General features: G+C 42.0%; 1 protein-coding gene across 1 annotated transcript; it reads left to right on the top strand.

Moving 5' to 3' along the window:
• The first annotated feature begins 21,480 nt into the window (after positions 1–21,480).
• Positions 21,481–24,102, top strand: LOC146633102 (uncharacterized). The gene has a single exon (XM_085351312.1). It carries the CDS (start codon positions 21,778–21,780, stop codon positions 23,983–23,985), a length of 2,208 nt encoding a protein of 735 aa, XP_085207438.1. The 5' UTR covers positions 21,481–21,777; the 3' UTR covers positions 23,986–24,102.
• Positions 24,103–25,816: the final 1,714 nt, after the last annotated feature.

Here is a 25,816-nt window from a genome sequence, read left to right as displayed (position 1 = left end):
CCCTTTTCTTGAAGCAATTTGTTTATTATTTTTTATGTGTGTGTGTGCACGTGGAGTCCTGCCTGTGCCCCTCAATGATAACATTTAACTATTAATCACAGTTTGGCTAAATAAAAGGATCTAGCTTGCATCAGTCACATGGTGACCATTAACCAATGCTCACTCTTGACAGCAGAGTGCTCTGGTTTAGAGCCGGGAACAAGCTCTCACAGAGCAAGTGCATTTTTTGCTGCCTTACCGATGCGGAGCTGTAGGAAAACAGATTAATTGGGAGACACAGACTGATGCAAAGGAAAACAATAAGAATGGTGTACAGCGTAAACTGTAGTCTATAGCACACAGTATTAGCTTATTATGTACACGTTGGTAAGTTGTCTGACAAATTAAAACAAATCAGCATGCTGTGTGTGTGCGCAACAGCACGACAAACACTACCTGTCCTTTTATTAACTGCAAAAGTAGTGCTGGTCAATAGCTGTTTGCTAACTGGGTGTCAGGGGTTTGTAGCTCTGTCCACCATTTCTTTTTAGAGTAAGCTGCAGGGCTTTCCCCTGTCTTTCTGGAAGGCTTCTATTTCACTAAAAACTATCTGATATGCATATCCACATAATTATGGATTATTATAATTATGCTATTAAAAACACACTGTGTTTTAAAGATAATACATTAAGAAACTGATTATGTTAGATTAATAATAAATAATAAGAGAAGCATTCTGGATCAGCACCATGATGCAAACTTGTAGCCATAGTATATACAGTACCCTGGAGAAGGTAAGAATGTCACACACGTGTGTGTGTGTGCATGTGTATAGATATTTTAAAACGATTACTCATCATATAACATTGTCCAGACATATCCGGTAAGGGAGGAGGAGGAAACAGTGATTCTAGAATAAAATCAATAATGAACACAACTGCCATGTTTTGGTTCTATATAACATTTCCTGTCATTACTTTATTATGGATTGGGTGCAAGAGTTGTTAAGTGTGGATAATTAAATAATAGATTAATGCAATATCAAACTGTGCCTTTTTCTTAGTTGGACAGCAAGTCCAACAAGTGTTTCGGATAAAATGTGGGAGCCCGAAATTGTGTCTACTTTCATCTTACAATCCGGCAACAAATAAATTGCACTGCAAACAAAGTCTATCAACAAAGAAAACATTTTCGTTTCATACTTTTCCGTTATATTCCCTTACAAAGCTAGCTTTAACGCTTCGAGGGTTCCTTTGTTCTTGCCGTCGCCTCGGCGCTTGACCCAGACTTTCGCTCTGTAGTTGCTTTTTAGCATAGTACTACAAAAAATTGTAAATCTGTGATATATGATTGATAAACGTAAAGGTAACTGTATAAATGTGTTCAATGACTTTGTTACTTTTAATGATTGGTGAGCACCCGCTTCGATTCGCACTCAATTCAAACTTTACGCTGCACGCTCACCTAACTTTACGCTGCACGCTCACCTAACTTTACGCTGCACGCTCACCTAACTTTACGCTGCACGCTCACCTAACTTGCGTTTGCACCTTTTGTCCACACGTAAACTGCGTTTAGCATTTACGTGTGGACGAGGAAGACGGAGAAAACGCAGCGTCAAAGGTGTGCGCCTATTTTGACGCCACACTGTGCGCCATGTTTTTGTCTCGGTGCCATGAATTCCTACAATGGCAGACTTAGACAAAATACTGTTAATTTTATTATCTTCAGTGTTTAAATGCTTACATATACGGGTTTGCTTGTAATTGTTGCCTATATACATTTTAAGCTATTATTTATTATTTAGTTCAATCAATAGATCAAGTTTTGTAGTGACTATGAAATATATTGTAATTATCTGTTTCCTGTTTATCCTAGACAGGGCAAAAAAGGACTCCAAATTAAAAAAAAGATAAAAATGAAAGACTGGTGCATTGTGCAGTTTAGCACTGGTGGTACAGAAATAGTCCCTAGATCATGGATAAATGGGGAGAAATTGTCATGGCCTCCATATCCTCCGTGAGACACATTCAGGATCCACGACACAGTAAAGAGGAGAGTTCATCCTGGTGCAACATGGCTCACCTATGCACCAGTCCGACTTCTAATAAGCCATGGTGGGTATCATCTGGATTGGTGTTGTATAAATGTAACAATAACAAGTTTTTCGTGTCCTAATTTATGTCTGGCCATACATTGTGTTTGTACTTCCAGACACATTTCACGAAGCAGAACGCAGTCTTCAGAAATATCTAAGTGAACATTGTGATACGTCTGACCTTCAGTCCAAAGCTGAAACTCAGACCAGTCATAAAAGAAAGCACAAGTAAAACTTTTTTTTATTTCACAAACATATCTTTGATTGCTAAGAATTTATGATCTTGTCTTTTATACATATCTGTGGTGCTTGCATACTGCAATATCACCACATAATATAGTCCAAAAAGTGGAAGCTTGTAAACTTTTTATAAATGCAAAGCCGTGTACACTTGTGCACTTCAAAAATTCCTTGTATACTGTACCTTCTTGCACATCTCCGTTTCCTGTGTGTGTTGTTATAAATCAAACTGTAACTTTAGGAAAAAATATTCCAAAAGCACATTTGTAATTACTTATGACCGTTTTCAACTTTTTTTCTTTAGACCAAATCCCCTGTACACATATAGTGACTCAGAGGATGAGCAGCCCACCAAAAAATGGTTTCCCCAGGCCCCTCGAGTGAAAATACCAGGTAATAAAATACTGTCTAGTGTCTTTGTACATATCTGTGTGTGACACAAGGAAACGTTTGACAAGTTGTCTGTATTCTTAAATACTTAAAAAAAATTTATCTTTTTCTGTCAGACCTGACGAGAGCTGTTAATGAACTCCGTGAGGAGGTCAGAGCCATCCGCAATGAATCGGTAGATGCTGGGGTACTGCCTCTGGATTTGCCCTTGCACAACATTGAGGAGCTAAACAATGCAGAGCCAGCTCTTCAATCACAAGAGGCAAATAAGGCAATGGTAAGTATATAAAGGTTATGTACACTTTGTAACTATAAATTGTAATAGCTGTCAGATGTGATTTAAATACATAACAACGGCCTGTTGATTAACCTGGAGGGTCTTAGGGTTGATTTGTGGCTTTTTCAAATTTTGATTACATGCCATTTGCACAGTGTTGAATGGACTATAGCCAAATTCTCCAAAAAAAAGTTTGATATGATTTTATTTCAAAATTCAAGTCTGACTTCCTTCAATTAGCTTCAGTGGCTAAGCTACAAATAAACTTACACTATTGGGCTTAGTGGTCGATTTGTGCCCCATTGAAACCCATTATAAACGCTATTTTTCACTGCAAATTAATTACGGTCAAAGGGATCGTCGATGTTTAAGTTTCATTTTCATTTTGCAGTAGGGGCCTTAGAGTTGTAATCTTTTTATTTGTCCACCAGGTGGCGCCCTTGCTTCACATTTGACCCCTGCTGGAAAATCCCATATTTACAGCAGTGTTTTTCAGCTCAAATGATGAGTGTGGGTCACTATCAATGTGTGTGTCTAAAAAAAAAAAAAAAAAAGAAAGGAGTGTGTGTCTAACTCCTTTTTTTGTCTGATTTCAAACGTTTTTTCTCCTTTGAGGTCCACACTGCAATACAAACAACAAATGTAAACCTAAGAACTAAAGACTTTGTTTTGTCTGCAAGCGCAGGTTGTTTACGCAGCTGCACTAAAGCCGTGGTTATAAATATGAGCTTTAGAGGCAGGAGTAGTCTTTTCCAAAATGGCAAGACATTACAACACGGAAGAAGCGCTGAGAATGATCATGGATCCCGAGGACAGCTCCTCCTCCTCTGCAGAGGACTCTGGGGATGACGAGGAAATTTCAACGGGGGAGGAAACGGAGGAGCTGGAGTCCTGTTCCGACTCAAGCGGAGCCCAATCTTCTGAAATTGAGAGCGGAGACACGGAGGAAGCACCAGCGGGGTGGATTAGTAAAAATGGATTAATGTGGAATCCAACAAACGCCGAGACGCTGCATCATGTTCCAGCCGCTACTGGGTACACCGGACCTACGCATTACGCCGCCGCTCGGATCTGTGACCCGGTATCCAGCTTTTTAATCTTTGTCACTGATGAAATCATGCTGAACATTGTGTCCATGACGAATCTCCAGGGGAGGCGTACGATCGAAAATTGGAAAGACGTGGACAGCGACGAGCTGCGGGCTTACGTGGGGCTACTGATCCTGGCAGGAGTTTACCGGTCCAAGCACGAGTCCACGCTCAGTCTGTGGAATGAGAAAACTGGCCGCATTGTATTTCGGGCTACCATGTCAGAAAAAAGATTTCACCACATTGGCAGGGCCCTTCGTTTCGATGACAAACTTTCAAGACCGAGACGCAATTCTGGCAAACTGGCTCCCATTAGTCAAATCTGGGATATGTGGACCCGCCGCCTAGAAATGATGTTCTTCCCGGGGAGGGAAATTTGTGTGGACGAGCAACTAGTCCCGTTCAGAGGGAGGTGCGGGTTCAGACAATACATGCCCAAGAAGCCATCCAAATACGGGCTGAAAATATGGGCAGCCTGCGACGTGGATACGTCATACGCCTGGAGATTGCAGCTGTACACAGGCAAACCAGCTGGCGAGCGCCCTGCAGTCAACCTGGGAATGCGGGTCGTTTTGAAGCTGACAGAGGGGCTCCAGGGACGAGTTGTCACATGTGACAGCTTCTTCACATCGTTTCCTCTGTCAGAAGAACTCCTCAGAAGAAAAATGACCCTGGTTGGAACCATCAGAAAGAATAAACCAGAGCTCCCGCAGCAGCTCCTTCAGACAGGGGGGCGAGAGGTGTTTTCCTCAGTTTTCGCTTTTAGGATGACGCACACGGCCGTGTCGTACGTGCCCCGCCGCGGCAAAAATGTGCTCTTATTGAGCACGAAACACCGCACCCAAAGCGTGAGCGATGATGCCAAAAGAAAGCCTCAAGTGATAATTGACTACAACAAATCCAAAGGAGGGGTCGACAAACTTGATCAGGTAAGTGTCATTACGCATCAGTTGCGCACGAATTTATTCATTGTTGCTCATATATTCTTGTGTAAAATATACATAGGTTTAATTTTTATTTTTTTTATCAGGCTGTGTGCGAATACTCCTGCAGGAGGCGAACGAGTCGGTGGCCAGTAGCTCTGTTCCATCATATGATTGACGTCTCCCTTTATAACGGTTTCGTCCTGTGGATCGCAACCGATCCAGCCTGGAAGAAGTCCAAATCACATAGGAGGAGGATTTACATCGAGGAGGTTGGGGAAGCTTTAGTGAAACCACACATGGCAAAGAGAGAGCGCCTTCCTCGCTCATCACTCACAGCGGAGTTTGTGAGACGTGCCCAGTATGCTGCTGCTTCAGACCCCTCTGCAGGCCCCTCTGCAGCCATCAGCTCAAAGGCCAGGAAGCAATGCGACCTTTGCTCAACAAAAAGACGAAGAATCCTCACCACCTGCTGCAAATGTGGAAACGAAATATGTAAGGACCACACCCTGACCATTTGCAGCAACTGCTCCTGAGCAGGACTGTCCTTCCCTCCCCCCCTCTCTCACTTCCTCATATCTCATACCTTTCCCCATTCCCCATGTGTTCATTGTTCTGAAGTTGTAAAATAAATGTTTTCTGGTTCAAAGTTATATTGTATTTTTTATTTTATTTTAGAACACAATAAGGTAATAGCATTTAGTGATAATAAGCAATAATTATAAATGGTAATAAGCATTTTACCATGAATATTTCAAGGAGAATTAGGTCTAAAAGATTGGCTAATTTAAAGTGGAATAAAATATTAATATATAAATTTTTTATAGCACTTTTTATGGCGTGGTCGATTTGTGCCCTTAGGACCGATAGTGTGTGCATTTTATGAAATGCGCTCCTGCAAAAAAAATAAAAGGCAATCAAAATGAATGTTGGTGCCAATCTTTGGTCCATCTAAAGGCCTAATTATAATAACAATTGAATATTACCTCAAATGTTTTTTTTGGAAAATATTCAAGTTTTTTGTTTTTTGGGGCAAAAAAAGCCGTGCGCTCATGTGACGAAACCGGGATATAAAGGGTTAAAATCCGCGAAATGTAATTAAAACTTGACATGAATATTTCAAGGAGAATTAGGTCTAAAAGATTGGCTAATTTAAAGTGGAAAAAAATATTAATATATAAACTTTTTATAGCACTTTTTATGGCGTGGTCGATTTGTGGCTCTAAGACCAATAGTGTATGCATTTTTCTAAGACCCCAAACACACAGGCACTTGCATACACATTTAAGACATGAGACACGCTAATTCCATCTCTTAAAATGTGTCTATAGGTGAGACGCTTTGCCTTGATTGGAGCCTGACGCAGCAGTTAGGGGCAAACTCTGTCCGAGTTTGTCTTTGCACAAGCAGTGCAGAAATGGCTCCGATACGCCCCAGATCGTTTGGGTGGGTGCAGGACGCACATCATGCAAAAAAATTACAAACTTCTGTGAATCATATAAACGTAAATAGGAAACTGTCTTTTAATAAAGTATTTAGCAAACGAAACATGCCTATTGACCTTTTTTTGTTTATTTTTTTTCTCTCTTACATCACATGCAATGCTTTCTTATTTTAGGATATTAATGTTGACATGATACATTGTGAGACATTTGGTTTTTTTTTTATAAAGGGTGTCCAATTTAAGAAATAAGTACAATTATGTGTTTAGGTGGTTGAAGTATTGATGGAAACATGCAGTAGTTTAGTATTGGTTAAAATACCTATAAAGAAAGGTAGATTTCCAGTCATGATTTAACTGTTGTTTTAATAAAAAGCAACTGTGCGAAAGAGGTGGAAAATCAACACCATAGCTCAACAGTGTTTCAATATCAGAATCTGACATTGTTTCAATGTCAGCAGTATTAGAAAATATAACGTTGAATCAACGTCAGGTTTCAACATTGATTCAACATCAAAACCTGACGTTGTTTCAACGTTAAAAAAGGGTGCAAGAGTGACGTTAGGTCAACGTCACACTTCAACGTTGATTCAATGACACAGCCTGATATTGACTCAACATTGTTTCAATGTTTCCTTGCTATCTGGGCTAGGTGCACAAGACATGGGTGGTGGGTCCATTTCAGGATTTTAATTGCTTTTGTTATGTTAACTGCATTGTCAGTAACACAGCAAACCACTTTGTTTTCCACATCCCTGTCACGGTCGCAGTGGCAGACCGTGTGGAGAGTGTGTGGAGGACTCAGGTGCAGACACAGGCGTGGACACGAAACTGAGTTGAACGAAAAGCGAGCCTTTATTGTGGCTGAAGACAAGGAGTGCAAACAAGGCAGAAGCGCAGTGACAAAACTAAACTTTAACTAAACTATGAAGACACAGGAAATCATAACTATGACTACAAAAGACTGGCTGTGACAACATGGAGGGTGGGAACACAGACGACGCGACACAGACCGCATGAAACACCGAGACTAAATACACAAGAGGGATGATCAGGGGAAGTGGCCACACATGGGAGCACAGCTGACACACATGAACCTAACGACAGGACAGGAGAGGTGAAACTAAATACACTGACATTGAATACAGACTTTCAAAGTAAAACAGGAAACATGGAGATTAGACATGACATGAACTAAACATAACCACGCAGACATGACTCATGACAGGTAGACGCACGAACCAGGAAGACAGAGTACAGGGGAAGATGACAGAAGCGACAGCATGAACTTGAAACACAAGACACACAGACATAAACACATGAAGGGCAAGGGAGGCTCAATACAAGGGTAATATAATTACAAATGAGCTGGAATAACTTAATAGACTAAACACAAAACACTGGGTCGCACGACCCAGGACAATGACAATCCCACTCTTTTGCCACTTTGAGCAGCTCTTCTGCTAAGTTCTCAGAAGTGTGTCTGTCGCTGAACTCAAAACAATCCAGAAGACAGGATACCATTTTATAATTTTCAATAAAGTGACACGTAACTGACAAGAAGGATGTGGTGGTTTGGGATGTCCAGCTGTCAGTTAGAAACACTGCTGTGGCTTTTTTAACCCTCTCTTGCAGTGATGCACGTTCTCTTTCATATATGCCTGGGATGATTTTTTTGGGAGAGAGCCTTCCTGCTTGGAATTAGATACATGGGATTCAGTGCATGTATAAAAGTCCTGAATCCCTTATCATCCACAACAGAAAATGGTTGGAAATCAAGTGCTATCATTTTTGCCAGTTCTTCATCAATTGTGTTCTGTCTTGCTGGAGTCACAGACTTCTGCAAAAACTGTCTCATTGAGCTCTGGCTTGGTTTAGGTGGTATACTGCATGACGCTTCAGATACTGCAGCAGAAGAAGGAGCAGCAACAGTTGCAGTAGACCAGGGGTCACCAACACGGTGCCCGCGGGCACCAGGTCGCCCGCAAGGACCACATGAGTCGCCCGCGGGCCTGTTCTAAAAATAGCTCACCATAACAACTTACCAGTAAGCTGCATCTATTTTTATTTTTTCTTGCTATTTTTTTTTAATCACAATTGCATTGGCGTTAATTTGTTAGAGATAATATATAAAAAAATGTTTATTATTAAATATTAGATCATGATCTAATATTTAGTGCTAGCTGGTCTCCACGGAAACAGTTGCCGTGAAGACCAGCAAAGGCAAAGGTGAGGAGATGAGGAAAACATGGCGGAAAAAAGGAAGAAAACATATAATTTTCACAGTGAATGGGAGGAAGAGTTCTTTTTTACCACTGTGAAAGATTCATGCGTGTGTCTCATTTGCGGGGCAACTGTGGCAACGGCAAAGCGGCACAACGTGGAGAGACATTTCCGAACGTGTCACACAAGCTACCATGCTAACTACCCAAAGGGCAGCACACTGCGAGCGGAAAAGGCCCGCGAATTAAAGGCAGGTTTGAGCAAACAGCAGTCTTTTTTCACGAGACCGGTGAAAAACTCTCAAAAAGCAACCGAAGCCTCATTTAGAGCTACACATTTCATGATTAAGAAAAAGAAGGCATTTTTAGACGGGGAGTATTTCAAAGAAGCAATGATGATAATTGCAAAAACTGTGCTTAAAGACGAGAAATATGGAAACGATGTAATCTCCACTCTCTCTGATGTCCAGCTGGGGGCAACTACAATTGTTAGAAAAGTGTCGGCTATGTCCGGGAACTTGGCCGATCAGTTGGATCAGGATCTGGCAAAGTGCAGTTGGTTTAGCATCCAGTGTGGCGAGTCCGTCGACAGCAGCAGTACAGCACAGCTGATGGTCTTTATCCGGATGGTATTTGATGGTTTCTCCACAAAAGAAGAACTTCTGACACTACTGCCACTAAAGACAACAACGAAGGGAGTTGACATCTATAACGCGGTGAAGGAGTTTTTCGCGAAGAAAAAGGTACCGTTGGAAAAGCTGGTATCAGTGACTACCGACGGGGCTCCTGCTATGATCGGCCGACATACGGGATTCATCGCTCACTGTAAAGGTGACACAGAGTTCCCAAACTTCATGCATTACCACTGCATCATTCACCAGCAGGCGTTATGCGCAAAGGTGATCGGCTTCGAGCACGTCATGACTCCCGTCGTGAAGATCATAAACAGCATCCGCTCCAGAGCTAAACAGCACAGAACATTCAAGGTGCTATTGGAGGAGCTGTCAGCTGAATATGGTGACCTGCTACTACATACGGAAATCCGATGGCTCAGCAGGGGACGGATTTTGCTTCGTTTTTTGTCACTTTTGGGTGAAATCAAGGAGTTCATGCAATCCAAAGGGGAAGACACATCTCTGCTGGAGGACACTGAGTGGACACTTGACCTTGCGTTTTTAACAGACATTACTGGGAAACTGAACCATTTGAACTGTGAGCTGCAAGGCAAAGGTAAGACTGTTGCTGACATGATAAGTGCTTTAAATGGATTTAAAGCCCAGATGAACATTTTCTCTGTGCATTTACAGAGAAAAAAGGTGCTGCACTTTCCCTCTGTGCAGATGGTGCTGAAAGACAATGCTTCTGCATCTGAGACTTTTGACAAAGTTGCAGAAAAGTACACTCAAGTCATAAACCGACTTGGTCAAGAGTTTGAGAACAGGTTTTGTGACCTTGATCAGCTTGAGCCATGTGTCTCATTTGTTTCCAATCCTTTCATGAATGTGGACACAACATGCATTGCTGAGCAACTAAGTTCAATGTTCAGCTTGGATGCTGGACAGGTGGAAATCGAAATTGTAACATTGCAAAATGATGTCCACCTCAAAGCCTATCTGGGTGCACCAAACTTTTGGTGCCTTGTTGACACAGAAAAGTACAGTGGTGTGTGCACAGCAGCTATGAAGGTTGCCAGCCTGTTTGGTTCAACCTATCTTTGTGAATCAGCCTTTTCTGACATGAACTTCATCAAGAACAAACACAGAACACGCCTCTCTGATGCACATCTGCAAGACTCACTCAGAGTTGCAGTGTCAAGTTATACCCCAGATTACAACACACTGGTGAACAGCATGCAATGCCAGGTTTCCCACTAACAGACAAAGAAAGCCATATTAGATGTTCTCAGTGGCAACATTACAGTGTCATGTCAAAGTTGAATTTAATTATTGAAAAACAAATGTGTTTGTTAAGTGTAACATGTGACAATTTGCTTTAAAATGCTGCCAATTTGGTGAAAAGTTCTGTAAAATTTGAAAGTTGATTTTTTGTATGTTACATACATACAAAAATAATGTATGTAACAGTGCATGATTTGTTAAAATTTGTTAGTGGTAAGTGAAAATGTTGTAGAAGTGATCACTTCAAAATGTAAATACTTGCAGAGATATATAGAAATAAAGCGTTGCATATTGATATTTATGTTTCCTACCTTGTTTCCTAATTGCATTCTTTATAATTATGGTGAAAAATAATTAACATAATTAGTGTCCGTACATAGATGAATATCATTAATTATTAATGATAACACATAATTAAGTTAAACTGAGGAAATTTGTTATTTGAGAAGTGTGTGTCAAACTGGTAGCCCTTCACATTAATCGGTACCCAAGAAGTAGCTCTCACTTTCAAAAAGGTTGGTGACCCCTGCAGTAGACACACTAGCACCTTCATTTATATCACCCTCAACTGACTGTGGGTTTTTTTCCCCATTGCACTGATGGGTGGACAGTTCTCAGGTGCCTATCCATATTGTTTGTGGAGCCAGCTCTATATGAAATTCTTCGCTTGTAGACTCTACACTCTGCCTTTGTACTGTCAATAAAATTGAAGTGGTTACAGATTTTGCTTGTTTTCTTGGTTGCTTCACTCATTTTCTTTACTGTACCTTTCTAAATTGACGACGTTGTCTCTTGTTGTTGCTCTCTTTCTATCTCTCCCTCCTGCTCTGTTCGTGTGCTACTGCTGCTGCGAGTGTAACTACCGCCCCTCTGCCCAGCGCTGAGCAGAGGCGGGAGGGGCTCAAACGCATAGCTGTGTTTGCTCCCCTCCCCCCTCTGCTAAGCGCAAACACGAGGCTCACGTGTGGCGTGAAGCGAAAAAGGTTAGCGAGAGGGCAAGAGAAAGAAAACAAACCCCCACGGCTCCCAATAAGGAGCCGGCTCCCGTCATTCACTTCAAAGAGCCGGCTCTAAGAGCCATTTCGTTCGCGAACGACCCATCACTAATTGAAACAGCTGAAGAGTAGCCTGAAAGTCCAGGGGCTAGCGCCAGTCCAGCTCCCAGCCTCAACAGTGTAAAAGGTAGGCTTGTTGTAGTCATGTGTGGAGAATAAAACTGAGTATAAGTAACATTACATTAAACGTACTGTATAACACATGTCTAAACACATAACAGAACTGAATAAATTACTGAACAAAAATTACATAACTTTTTAATAGGTTGTGTGATTGTATTTTCAAAAGGCGCCTGTACACTGGGTGAGGATACTCCTGTGTCACTGACATTTGATTCTGCATCAGAGGAAAGTTCTTCATCTGCAGTGAGTGCAGATAATTCCATAAAGAAGAATGCACAAACCAGAAGTAAGTAACCCATATATTAAATAGAACATTGTTGTTGCAAACTTTTCATCATCACATTAGAATAAAAACGTTTTTTTCTAAGTGTCATGTTGAGACCTCACAAGGCAAAATGATGAGTTAAATTTTACTCTAGATGCCCAAGCATGGATAAAGCACAGATATCTTTTAATTAATACTACTCATTTTGTCAATGAGAGGGAAGGGTGAGATTGTAATGTAAGACATACTGTAGATTTTACAATGTTTTTTTAAATAAAAACCATGAGTTGACTCAAATGATCAAATACCCCACAGTCTTAATTTCTGACCTGTACTGTTATGGTGATGTTCTAATTTCTCCAAGGTGTGTACCAGAACTGCATATGGAAATTCCCTCTGTCCTTCAAACAAAAACAAAAAAATCCTTTGGTTGAAGTAACACAAACAACTATTCTCTTTACAGATACATCTGCCAAGAGCAAGAAGAGAAAGTCAAAGATGGAGTCAACTTTGGAAATATTTGCAGACAAGATTACAAGCGCCTTGAAGAATAATGAGTCGGAGCTTCTGTTGAAGATGCAAGCAGCTCAGCATGAGCACGATCTTAAAGTGCTCTCCATGTTGACCCAGCTCATCACACGCCAACAACCACCTTTCTACCAGCAGGCAGTACAGGCTCCGCATCTTTACTGCCCAACACAGTCTTCACTCATCCATTCCCCTCCATACCCCATGGCTTCATCTCAGTCTCCACCATTTGAGATGTCCAATCAGTCTCTGTCTTTCCAACAAGATTTAGCTCAACCTCTTCCTTTTGGTAATGCCCTTCCACCATCTCACAATCCGGGTCAGCCCTTTAGACCAGAACGACTAAACCCTCGAGACCAGGCTCAGCATGCATCCTTTAACCAGGCCTTTATGTCATCCTACCCTCCTCCAGATGAACAGGATTAAACTACTTTAAGGCATTAGTTTAAATGTTATGAAAAGCAAGTTTTGCACATGGTTCACTTAATGTATTTTAAATGGATACTCCAAAAATATTTCAGTTAATGTTATGTTAATATTGTTTTGGAGGGGCTTTACTTTCAATGCAAAATGTTGGTTATTTATCGTTGCATCCAAAAATGCTTTATATTTGTTGTTAGAGATTTTCAGTACTGCTGAAGGACAGTGGGTCTTTCAGATTTAATTTGTGCTTTTCATATGCAAACTTATGTTTTGAGACAAACAACATTGCAATTTCAGTACTCAGAGGAAGAAGTGTACATGTTACACACGTCAAAATAAATATTTTCCATAAAAAAACTAAAAAAACAAACTTTGAATGCTTTACTTTATATTTTGTGAATGCATCACTTAAACATCAAGCTCAAATTTATTGACAATGAGATGAAACCATGGCTTTTGTGCCTTAACGTTGACTATGAAAAAATTGGGTCAGCACCTCTCTGATTCTTATTGGCTGAACATCTGGTAAGATGCCTCCTTCGGTACCTCTAGAATCACGCAGATCAGCTTTATCAGTTTCATTGTAGGCTTCACCATGTTTTTCACACACATTGTGGAGTGTGCAGCATGCAGCTATTATTGTGGGAACAGTGTGGATGTCCACATCAAGACGTTTCCCAAGGCACCTCCACCGACCCTTAAGTCGGCCAAATGCACACTCCACTGTCATCCTGGCTCTGCTGTGTCTCTGGTTGAAGTATTGTTGTTCTTCAGTTAGGGTTCCTGTATCTGCATATCCCTTCAGCAGCCAAATCCATTGGGTATCCTTGTTGGTCTTCAGACAACAATTCTGATGGCTAAAGAACCAAATGGGACAGGCGAAAAAAAAAACAAAAAAAAAACCCAGAACTGAGCATTAAGACCTGCAGTGTGAACGTAGCCATAGAGACAAAATACCGTTTCTGTTAATCTGACTATCTTCAGGTTTTACAGCTTACATATATACACGCAGTGTCCCTCCATTTAGAAAGGCAGCGGCATAACGGTGTGATTATTTTACGTGTAGTTCCCCCCCTGTGTATCAATATTCAACATTGCAATCAAATCAAAAAATGCCTCTGTGCAAAAAACATAAACAACTGTGGGATACTGTTTGTCCATGATTTAGACAGGGGGAACAAATCATGGCAGGATCAGCCTGATATTATTTGTATCCCACTGTAGCTTTACTGTATAAAGAGCAAACATCTCCAAAATGTCAGGAGTCATTACAACAAGTGTTGTAAATCAAGAATGTGCAAGGCTCGCAAAATTTCAAAATCTCTGGTAGCCCTTCGGGCAGGCATTCTTCAGTTTTTGGTAGCCCAAAATAAATTTAAGGAGCCCGAATAAAAAAGAAAGCAATTTTTTAATGTTTTGTTTCCATTACAATATTATACATTAAAGTATAATATTGTAATGGAAACAAAAATTAATCAAAAAAATTGTTAAAATAAAAATCACAACAACTGTATAAAAATTACAATCATCAACTCAAATACTTGGTTCAAATTGAACAGAAATTTCTATGAACTTGTAAGAACTGTGTAGAACATGAATCAGTCTGTGTCAGATCCTGAATCTGAAATTTCCACTGAAGTCACGGGTAAGAGACAAGTGGAACCAAGATCTAGGCCATTTGCTTTTGAAGTTTGCAAAGACTGCTAAATTTTGCCAATGGTAGTTCACTTTTTGCAATATAGCACGCTGTTCTAAACAGCTTTTTCAGGAGTTCTTGTTGTGCTTGGTTTATTTTTAGTATGTTTTTTGTAATTGGTGTTTGTTCCTGGAAAGATACTGCAGACTGGGCAATAATGCATTTCTTGCATTTCTCATGGGTTCTGATGCGGTCTTTCTTAAAACTACTAGTCCCAGTAACAAAGGCGCTTGTCGACTCAGAAATCAAATGAAACTCACAACACACCTGGCAGAACATCATGTTATTTAGCTTGTCATATTCCAGCCACAGAAATTCTTTTGTCCATGAAACCAAAAAAGCTGCGCTTTCTTTTTGCCTCATAGTCTGATTTGTCATAACTTTTCCGTTTTGTGGTAAGCTTTTCTTTGGCTGCCCCTTCTTCACCCTGACCTGTCTTATTTGGCTCAGCAGAACTAAAATACCAGCGTAAATCCTGCTGCTTTTACACACATACTTACATAACGGTCAGCGATTCTTTGCGCACTCAACCTCTCACATGTTTAAGCTTGCTGCGAGAGATTTCACTTGTCGCGTTTGAACAGTAAGCTAATGAGTGATAAGACGAAGTCAGAGGAAATGGTGCGCAATTAATTGTCACTCACCAATCAGTGCTGCTGCTCTCTACACACCATTCGCGCGATCGCAAAATGAAAGTGAAAGCAAAAAACAAGCGCAAATTCAAAAGCGATTTCAATATGTCACATATTGACAGTGGCTCATCGATGCCAATGACATAATTACTCAGCTACATTGGCGAAAGAATGCAAAAGCATAGACATATATTTTCCTTCCTGTGATAGCCCGACAGGCAGGGCTGAGTTAGATTTTGGTAGCCCAACTGGAAAAATCGCTAGCCCCGGGACGTCGGGCTAGCAATTTTGCGAGCCCTGATGTGGGATAGCCTACTGTTTGTGAAAATAAAATAAACAATAAATGCAAAGGTGAATCAAATAGACCAATACGGCAAGGCCGGGATGGTCCATTTGGTAAAGTAAATCCGTTGGGCATCTTTCTTTGCCTTTAGACAATAATTCTGATGGCAAACGGGACAGGCGGGGGGGAATGGTTACGCAAAGTGGAGCGTGCCTGCTCCGACCAGCAATTATCCGGTTGTTCAGTCTGACATCACTAGCCGTGTCTGGGTCTAAACTCCGCTGCAGGTCCATATATCAAACGATCCCATACGGTAAAAAAATACATTTTTCCTGGCCAAAATATATTTCAAATATATGGTAAATATATTTTGTATTTGTGATGCTCCAAAAAAATATATTTTTGAAATTGAAAATATATTTCTTTCAAACCAAAATACATTTCAAAACATATTTTAGGGTGAAGAAAATACATTTCCAACCTTACAGTAGAATGTATATCAAAGTATCCTTTATTTAAAATATATTTAGTGCAATAATGATGATAATGATAACAATACTAAAAGTAACATGTTTTATGCACATCTGCAAAAAACAGTTGGATTCAAACAAAACAGAGTCAAAGGTCTATCACGAATTAGGTTGTTTATTCATTTGCTTACAGTATTTCACATTACACAATATCTCACTATAATGTAGTATAATGTATAAAGTATAATTATAAAGTATAATGTATAATGTTGACTTTGAAATTATCTGTCAGTGATACAGTAAACAAGATACAACAACTGCTATGTACACTTTAGTTTTTGACAATATATACAATTTAGTACTTAAAGGAACACACTCCACTGTTTTGGAAATAGGCTCATTCTCCATCTCCCTCAGAGTTAAAAATGCAGCGTCTTCTTTCTAGATCCGTACGTTAATAGGGCTCTGGAGCGTGATCTTACGGGATGGGGCGTAGCCAGGATTTTTGGTCAAGGCGCCATATTAGCAGGCCAAACAAATGCTTGCTGTGTGGTCGGTTGTAATGTTAGATTGCACTACCGACAAAGGAATAAGCTTGAAAACAGGCTCTCTTTTCATTGTTTCCTCACCTGGAAACATCATGAGGGAGCTTATGTGTTGGATGTTACCAAAAGAAGGCGTCTAGCCTGGATAGCAGCTGCGAGACGAGCTGATATTCAGTTCTCTACCAGCCACAGATATCTGTTGGTGTGCTCCAGTATTTTCATTCAGGTAAGTTCTAAATAAGTTCATATTATTATTTATAGCCTGTTAATTTTATTTTCAATAGCACAAACTTAGAACAAACATGCAGAACTACCTTCTATTTATAGAGTTGCTAATTATTTGGCATTATTGCAACAAACCAGCCTATGAAATGAATGAAACAAATCCTGACTGGGTTCCAACACTACACATGGGGCACTACGAAATCCCTGCTTCAAACTACATGCTACATACCACCATGCCAATCAGATTACTTCTTCCATGTGAGGGTAAAAAGGTGACCTTCCTGGATAAGATGGCAAAGGTTTGCTGCGTTTTGGTGAACATGTGCCCCAGTGTGGTAGTAAAACCAGGGAAAAATGCTCTTGTTAAATACTTTTAAGTCTTGTGCTGTTTATGTAGTGATAAGTTTTCAAAAGAGACAGTAAATTACAGAATGCTAGTAGTGGGTGATATTATACAAATGCTGTCATGATTTTATGTGAACATTTTGTCATTTGTAAACTATACATAACATTTTTTCTACATTGTAACTGATGTGATGTTCGACAAAGTGCTTTTAATTAAAAATATTTAAACATTTCTTTGTTTCTTTATTCAACTTTTGAACAGTGGTATTTAGTAAGTACATATTCAGTAAATGCAAAGTATTTACATGGCCCCCTAAATTAAAACATTATGGGTTATTCAGAACAGAACTATGCTTGGAAAAATATTGTCCCATCAGTTGATCCAACTCCTCCACAGTAGCAGGTGGAACTTTTCTTTTTTGAGGATGGCTTCTTTTACCTGTCACAACGAATGGTCTGTTTATGTTTTGATCAAGAACCTTTTTTTGTGGGCAGCTGAAGAGGAGAAGTCTATCTTATGGCCAACCTCTGGCTGTATCTTGGTCATATTAAAATTCAAAAAATTCAAATTCTATTTGTCACGTACACAGTCATACACAGTACGATATGTAGTGAAATGCTTGGACAACTGCTCGTGACCTAAAGAGAACAAAAAAGGAAAAGGCTATGAATAAGATAGGAAATAAATATGAAAAATTAAAAAGGGTAAATTTAACTAGGAAGGAATAAAATATAAATTAAGGTTAAAAATGAAATAACTGTACAACACAAATTAGAATGAAGGGTAAATTTAACTGGGAAGAATAAGATAAAGATAAATATATAAATTAAAGTTGAAAATAAAATAACTGTACAACAAAATACACAATACACAATATAGAACTATATAAGAATGTATGAAGAAATCTAAATATAAATAAATATATACACAATAACAGCAGCTGTACAAGTATTAACCGGAAATGAAGAATATAGTGACCAGTGTTGTGCAAAACCAAAGTCCAGTGTGTGTGTAAGAACCATATGTGTGGGTCAGTACTGTGTGGTGGTGTGATTGAGAGACCGTATCGCCTGCGGGAAGAAGCTCCTCCTCAGTCTCTCTGTGTTGGTCTTCAGGGAGCGGAATCGCTTTCCTGACCTCAACAGAGAGAACAGTCTGTTGTTGGGATGGCTGAGGTCCTTCACGATCTTCCTGGCCTTGGTCCAGCACCGCCTGCTGTAGATTGAGTGCAGGTCAGGGAGCTCGGAGCGGATGGTGCGCTCAGCTGACCGCACAACCCTCTGTAGAGCTCGTCTGTCCTGCATGGTGCTGTTCCCGAACCAGGTTAAGATGTTTCCCGCCAGGATGCTCTCTATGGTGCACGAGTAAAAGTTCCTGAGCACCTTGGAGGGCAGTTGGAAGTCTCTCAAGCGTCTGAGGTGGTAGAGACGCTGTCGGGCCTTTTTCACCATGGTGTTGATGTGACAGGACCATGACAGGTCCTGCGTGATGTGAACTCCGAGGTATTTGAAGCTGTCCACTCTCTCCACTGGGCACTCGTTGATGACGGGGGTCTGGTAGTTCCTCTCCTGCTTAGTGCTGAAGTCCACTATCAGCTCCTTTGTCTTACTGACGTTTAGAAGGAGGTTGTTCCTCTGGCACCAGTTCTCCAGATTCCTAATCTCCTTCAGGTAGGCCGTCTCGTTGTTATCAGAGATCAGGCCCACCACGACGGTGTCGTCAGCAAACTTGATGATGGTGGTGGAGCTGGTAGTGGCCACACAGTCATATGTGTACAAAGAGTACAGCAGGGGGCTCAGAACACACCCCTGGGGGGCTCCAGTGCTGAGAGTGGTGGAGGCTGAGACATGTCCGCCCATCCTTACTGCCTGTGGTCTGCCAGTTAGGAAGTTGGAGATCCACTGACACATAGATGAGCTGAGTCCCAGATGCTCCAGCTTGGTGGTGAGTGTGGAGGGAATTATGGTGTTAAATGCAGAGCTGTAGTCTATGAAGTCTATTACCCAGCAAAACCCAGTATGCAGGTTCATCTGTAACAGTCCTTGTGCCACAGATCCTCACTGTTGCTTCTACATTAAACAGAAGAGCAGTGACATGGCTGCAAGTCTCCACGACTCTAGCCATACAGCTGCAGTGGGCGGCTTCAACCTTCCCTGTGATGCTCACAATGACCTGTGGCTGCAATGCTGCAATTCAGTCTTTAAGAGTGCAGGACCTAAAACACACACAGACAAAGTTCATTTAAAGACAAGAACTTTAATAAGCCAAGTCCGACACAAATGTGTTTTATTTACTTTCAAATCCATTCATCATAAATGTAACAAATAAAGTGTTTTTATGTATCCATCTATAGAACGCTGCATGTTATATTCTAAATCTGCATGTTTCTTTTTAGAAACCTATCAGCAAAAAATGAACCTAAAGTATGTAATGCAAGGATGTAATCACTTTCAAGAGGGAGAAAACATAAAGTTCGACTTTAAGTGACAACTATGGACACCTAATATGACAAGCAGATTCTGCAGGTCATTAATCAATGTATAAAACTAAAACAGAATGTATTTTTAGTGACACAGGACACAAACAAGGAAGCAAGATGTGTAATTAGGATTATTTATAATAAATATGAATTAATTAGGGCAATTTCTTTAACCATAAAGAATAACTAAATCCTTCAGGACAATGTCACATCAATGCACTGAACTCACTATGTTATCCCTCTAACAGAGCCTCTACATGTTCTCACTGTAATTTCCCCCTCACGAATGAATTTTTGCTAGCACTAATTTGAATGCTGGGGGGAATCAAACGCATTTTACTCGCAGTACTCAAGCTGACTTACCTTTGCTTGAATGACGGCGTACTCACAACGTGGAGGCTTAAAAATAGCCAAATCTTGTACCCAGTCCTTGGTGAATTGGATGTGCGCCTCCAGAGATTTATAATTGCGAAATTGGTGCGCCGTGTATGCTCTGACTCCACAGACAAGGTATGAGAGTAGATCATGCTAAGTCAATAGCGGTTTGGTCTTCAGGGTTTTGAAGAAAATATAATCTGATCAAACATTATTCAGCTTTAAATATTGTTCAGCTTTAAAGTTACTGTGCAACTGTGTAATAAAAATGTGCTCACGACTTTGGCCTTGAGAGCGATAAGAAGCGATCGCCTCATCCTGCAGGTGCAAGATATCTGCAAGCGAAGAGACTAGAACACCCAAGGCCGATTTCCTTTTATGGAGTTGTTTTTCTGCTAATGCAGCACTTTCCTCACAACCCCCTCCTGTAAGTTTTAGAGAATATATACTCATCCTCACAGCAAATCTTGGGAATCTCCTGATGTGAGCTGTGTTGAGAGGTTGTCTCTGTCTCAATAAAAGTTCACTGATTCCCCATCTGCCGCAGGTGTCTGGTTGTCTTCATTCTCCGCCAGCCTGGTTAAGTCAATTCCTCCTTAACATCTAAAAGAACCTATTTAATGAAGGAAGACGGGTTCACTTTGTGTTTAATATTATTCTATTGCTGTTGTGTTTTTTTTGTATCCTTCAATTGGCGTCACGAACAGGATCCGCTCCAGGTCAACTGGAACGGATGGGAGGACTTCGGCCGTGGTCTGAGTGAACGGAGTTTGGACAAAAGCTGTGTGCACACAAAAACAAGGTAAGCAGACCTTTTATTTCTGCTATATTGAACATTATAAAAATACTTAGTGTCCAAACTCCTAGTAATTCATAACCAAAATTGTCTGGCTTACTTAAGGCTTGTTGAGAATCAGACAAGTGAATAAGAAATAAGTGAATAAGAGATAAGTGAATAAGAAATAAGTGAATAAGTGAATAAAGATAAGAGTGAACTGAGGTCTGACCACGGTTGCAGCCGACGGGTTGCTCTCCGGTGTCGGATACATACCTCAGTGCAGGTCTGGGACCTTGAAAGGGTTTATTAGTAACGCCTTTCTAAACAAATTAAAAGGTTAAAGGCCTTGAGAATATTTTTTAGTAATATTCTCTAAACTACAGAAGGGTTAGGAAGGCCCAGAGGACTTTATTAGAAAAGATCCTCTAAAACTTAAAAAGGAGAAGTACTGGTTGGAGTCCAAAGGAGGGGTCCCTTTGATCAATAGGAGAAAACGGATCTCTTCTTAAAACCCCGATGATTTTAGTGTTTTAAATGTTTTGATGTTCTGTTTGATATTGGACACACATAAATACACGCTGAATGCTTGCTGTGGAACACTGGGCAGGACAGTTTGGTTCTCCGTTGTTCACAGATTACACAATTAAAGGAACTAGGTTCCTCTTTTGGTTAAAATAATACACCACACATAGAATTTTTTTTACACATTTATTACATACATAAGGAGGGTAATGAGTGACTGCAGGTAATGTATGAAGTGTGAATGAGACGTGTGAACAAGGTGACAACCAACTAGCACCCCTATCAGGAAGCTCTAGGCAAGGTTACCCGCCAGACTCCGGTTTGGTAGAAGCTTGGTAACACCTGAAGGGATATTTCAGTGCTGACTCACCTTTAAAGCAGCGCCCCAGCTGTTAGTGCCTAACAGAGGCAGAAACCCAGCTGGCCCAAATTCTCCTTTAAAATCAATAAAAGAACACTCCTCCATTGACAGTAAAATGGATGGAGAATTAGATCGAGAAACTAATGATGATGGTTGGGGTCCCGGTGTTATTCTTAGCACATTGGGAGAACAATTAACATGTGTTGAGACAGTCATCAACTCCACACACCAGCCTAAAGAAGCAAAAAAGCAGAAAGAGTCATTGAGGAAAACAGCTGAAAGGTTAATGAAAGAAAAGGGAAAGGACGAGGGGAGTAGTGGTAACTGGGGAATAATTTGGCAGAATAAGGCTATGCAGGCAAAAGAGAAAGAGGAAGAAGCCAACTCAGCAGCAGCAGGTGCAGGTGTGATGAGCGGGGTGAGACACAGAAAGGAAGCAGATAAGCACGCAGGCCGCAAAGCTAAATTTAATCACTGGGTGTGTTTATGGGAAACTGCAAAACCACACATGAAGAAAAATAGGTCTCAGCCACCTCCCTATTCTGCCTCAACTCCTCCCTCAGCAGGCATATATCCGGTACTTAATATCTCTGGTGGAATAATGACTATTGGAGAAGAACCGCCCGTAGCTCCAACTCCCATAGATACCAAGCATTTTTGCCCAGGAAGCTCCTCTCTGTCGGCGACATCCTCAGCTAGTAGTAGAGCCCCCTCTTCTATGTCCCATTGTTTTGGAACCGGATCTGAGGGCCTAACTGACCCCCCTGCGAGCGCACCATTTGCGGTTCGAATGAACAGACAGGAACCCACTGAACAACAATTAACTGATCAAGAAGCAGCATTACGCAGCTGCTTAAATGAACATAGGTCAGTGGTCCAGGTGAATAATCGTGTTGCGTCAGCCCCTCTTTCCCGGTCCAACCCCTTTGCCAGCACTCCTGTCGCTGTTAAAGGAGATCTGACCGCTACTGCAAAAACTGAGCCTGGCACTTCACCAAATGTCACAGTTACCATGTCTTTGGTGGGCCGTCAGGATCCGGAAACACAGATGAGTTTAGCCCACGTTTTTGCTGACACTGCTACCCCACCAGGCGGGGAAGAAACTGAGGATACTGATGATGAACTCAGTGACCTTAACAATACACCCCCCTCTACCCCTCCCAGTTTAGGATATCAGACTAGATCTAAGGGCCCTGTGCCTCAGCCTCCAGGCATATTTCCCCTGGTCCAGACTAAAGCGCAACGTAGACCAGTGTATCAACCTTATTCATTCGGAGATGTCCAGGCCCTAGTGGACAAACTCCCTGACATAACGGAGGGAGGGAATGCCTGGTTGGCTGGTTTGGATAAATACACAGCTGGACAGGACCTCGCACTGGGAGATTTTAGAGCTATTATAACTAGGTGCACATCCCGATCTCAGGCAGCGGACCTGGAACAAAATGCGGGTACTACCATGCATGAGAACGAGGTGCCACTAATGCAGGCCTTGAGGTTTATTGGACCGGCCCTGCGCAAACAATTCCCACCCAAAAATCAAGGCACCTTACAGAAATTTAAATGGGAGGGAAAGCAAAATCCCACCCATTATCTAAATCAGGCTGTTGAAGACTGGGTGAACCATACAGGTCATCACCCCAGTAGGACTTGTTCACAGAGCATGTGGTTTAGAAGGGCGGTGCTGAGGGGCATTCCGGAGTCAGTAAGCCAGAAAATGGAGGATAATCCTGATTTGCAGGACTGTGACTTTGCAATCTGGAAGAAACATTTGATTTTTAATCTTAACAAAGTGCAGGTTAAGTCTGATGATAAAGCGGAGAGCGTCGAAGATTTACAGTTGCAACTGTTGAAGGTTCAGCTGCAGAAAGCTAAAAACGACCTGGGTGGAAAAGGTGACAAGCCTAAAAAGCAGCTTGTGGCCGCTGCGGCTCCCCCTCCTGGTCCAGTTGCCCCTGATTTGTATCCGAACCCATGGCCAACTGATCCACAGCCCCCCCAGTATGGTGCTTATCACTCCCCGGCCCCTTATGGGCAGAGAGGTTCCCCATTTGGAGGAAACAGAGGTGGTTTCAGGGGAAGGGGTCAGATGGGAGGTGGTAGGGGAGGCCAGATGTATGTTTGTTTCCGGTGTGGACAACCTGGACACTGGGCTAAAGCGTGCCCTTTGAACCCGGCTGCTGGAAGAGGCAGGGGAGCCCGTGGTGGGCCCTATCAGCATCCTGGCCACAGAGGTGGACCTCGTGGTGCTGTAGTTGGAGTGCCCCCGGCCCCACAGATGCCTGTGATGGGGTGGGAGTACTACGAGGGTGGTCCCCAGCTATAGGACACCCCACAGACTGCCCAGGACGGTGAAGGGACAACGGCGGACCCTATGCTGTCCATAACTGTAGATAGAAGAAGAAGCAGCTTTTTAGTGGACACTGGAGCTACGTACTCCACCATTAAGGATGTTGCTCGTGACAGACTTACTGACAGAGTGATTACAGTGGTGGGCATATCTGGGGAACCTAAAACTCTGCCTTACACCGTGCCCCTCCCCACAACGGTTGGAGATCAGACCTTGTTACACAGCTATGTTTGTTCAAAACAGGCGCCTGTGAATTTACTGGGAAGAGACTTGTTGATTAAATTAGGAGCCACAATACTCTGCTCTTCACAAGGCCTAACTGTGACTCTCCCTACTGGGGTTGTACTTCCCTGCTCTGATGGGCCAGAGGGAGGTGGTCAGTTTCTGCTGCAACCCTCCTCCTGTTTGGCGGACTCTGCTGACATCTACTGGGCATTATTGGAAGTTGAAACACCTGCTGAACCAGGAGTTTGGACTGCTTTTCAGCAATGGCGGCCGTGGCTCTCACTCCTACATCCTTATGTCCCTCCCCCTGACCCACCTCATGTTACACTGTTTTATGACAGGCATGACACCACCTGGTACCAGCACATGTTCCAAAAGCAGTGTGAGGGGCGGGCTTGGTCTCTGAACATGTCGTGCATTTTTGCGGCACCGGAGGGAGTGGCAGCAGCGGTTACTTTTACAACAGATCAATTACAGTGGTACATGATGTCTGATGAGGCAGCTCCCCATGTGTCACTGGCCTTACATCCTGGACACCAGGCTAAGGAGCTGGGTGGAATGGTTAAACGTTCCCTTGCGGCCACTGACTGGACACCTACAAAACTCCCACAGGTTTTGTTTTCTCCATCTACCAAGACATACCAAATTTTAAATGATTGCTTTAATTCCTCAACACTGCAACATGGAGTGGTCAGCGGGTCACATGGAAGAGAACACACAGACCACTGTGATGCTGCGCCTTTACTCGACTCTCTTCCAGATTGTTTGTGGTCCCTTGGACCCACAGATGTAGGTTTAGTTGATGTGGAGCCAGTCTCTTTTCAACTGTCATCTGCTACCCCTTTGTGGCAGCCTCAGTACCCACACAGACCGGAGGCTGAGGCTGGGATTGCAGAAACAATTTCTGGTTTGGTCACTGCCGGTGTCTTGGAGCCCTCCTGCTCTAAGTGGAACACGCCCATCCTACCCGTTGAGAAAAAAGGCACGGGGAAGTTCAGAATGGCACATGATTTGAGAAGGATTAATGCCTTACTTGGCACTCCTACTTTGCCTGTGCCTAATCCTTATGTTGCCTTGACCAACCTCCCACCATCTCATGCCTGGTTCACCTGCATTGACTTGGCTAATGCCTTTTTCTGCCTCCCACTTCGTGAGTCACTGCGTGACATTTTCTCATTTACATTTAGAGGCCGACAATGGCGTTACACTCGCTTACCACAGGGATTTGCCCTCTCCCCAGGACTGTTTAATCAGTGTTTGAAAGAACTTTTACAAACCAGCCCACTACCATCTGACTGTATGTTAATACAATATGTGGATGACCTTTTGCTGTCTGCCCCCACGGCTGACATCTGTTTGGAGGCCACCAGAGTGGTACTTCACCACCTGGCCAACACAGGTTTTAAAGTGAGCAAAAACAAACTACAGATTGCAAGAAAACAGGTTTCTTTTCTAGGCCGCATGGTCTCACAGTCCGGTATTTCCTTGTCCCCAGAACACAGGAACTCCATTTTGCACCATCCAAAACCTCTAACTGTAAAAGACATGTTGTCATTTTTGGGCCTGACTGGTTACAGCAGGA

This window comes from Diplotaxodon limnothrissa, linkage group LG4 (genome assembly GCF_057381915.1).
Source record: "Diplotaxodon limnothrissa isolate DT_005_m linkage group LG4, D_limnothrissa_male_GT1.1, whole genome shotgun sequence".
Taxonomy (NCBI): Eukaryota; Metazoa; Chordata; class Actinopteri; order Cichliformes; family Cichlidae; genus Diplotaxodon; species Diplotaxodon limnothrissa.
Note: the sequence above shows the minus strand (reverse complement) of the source record. Positions and strands in the feature narration are given on the sequence as shown.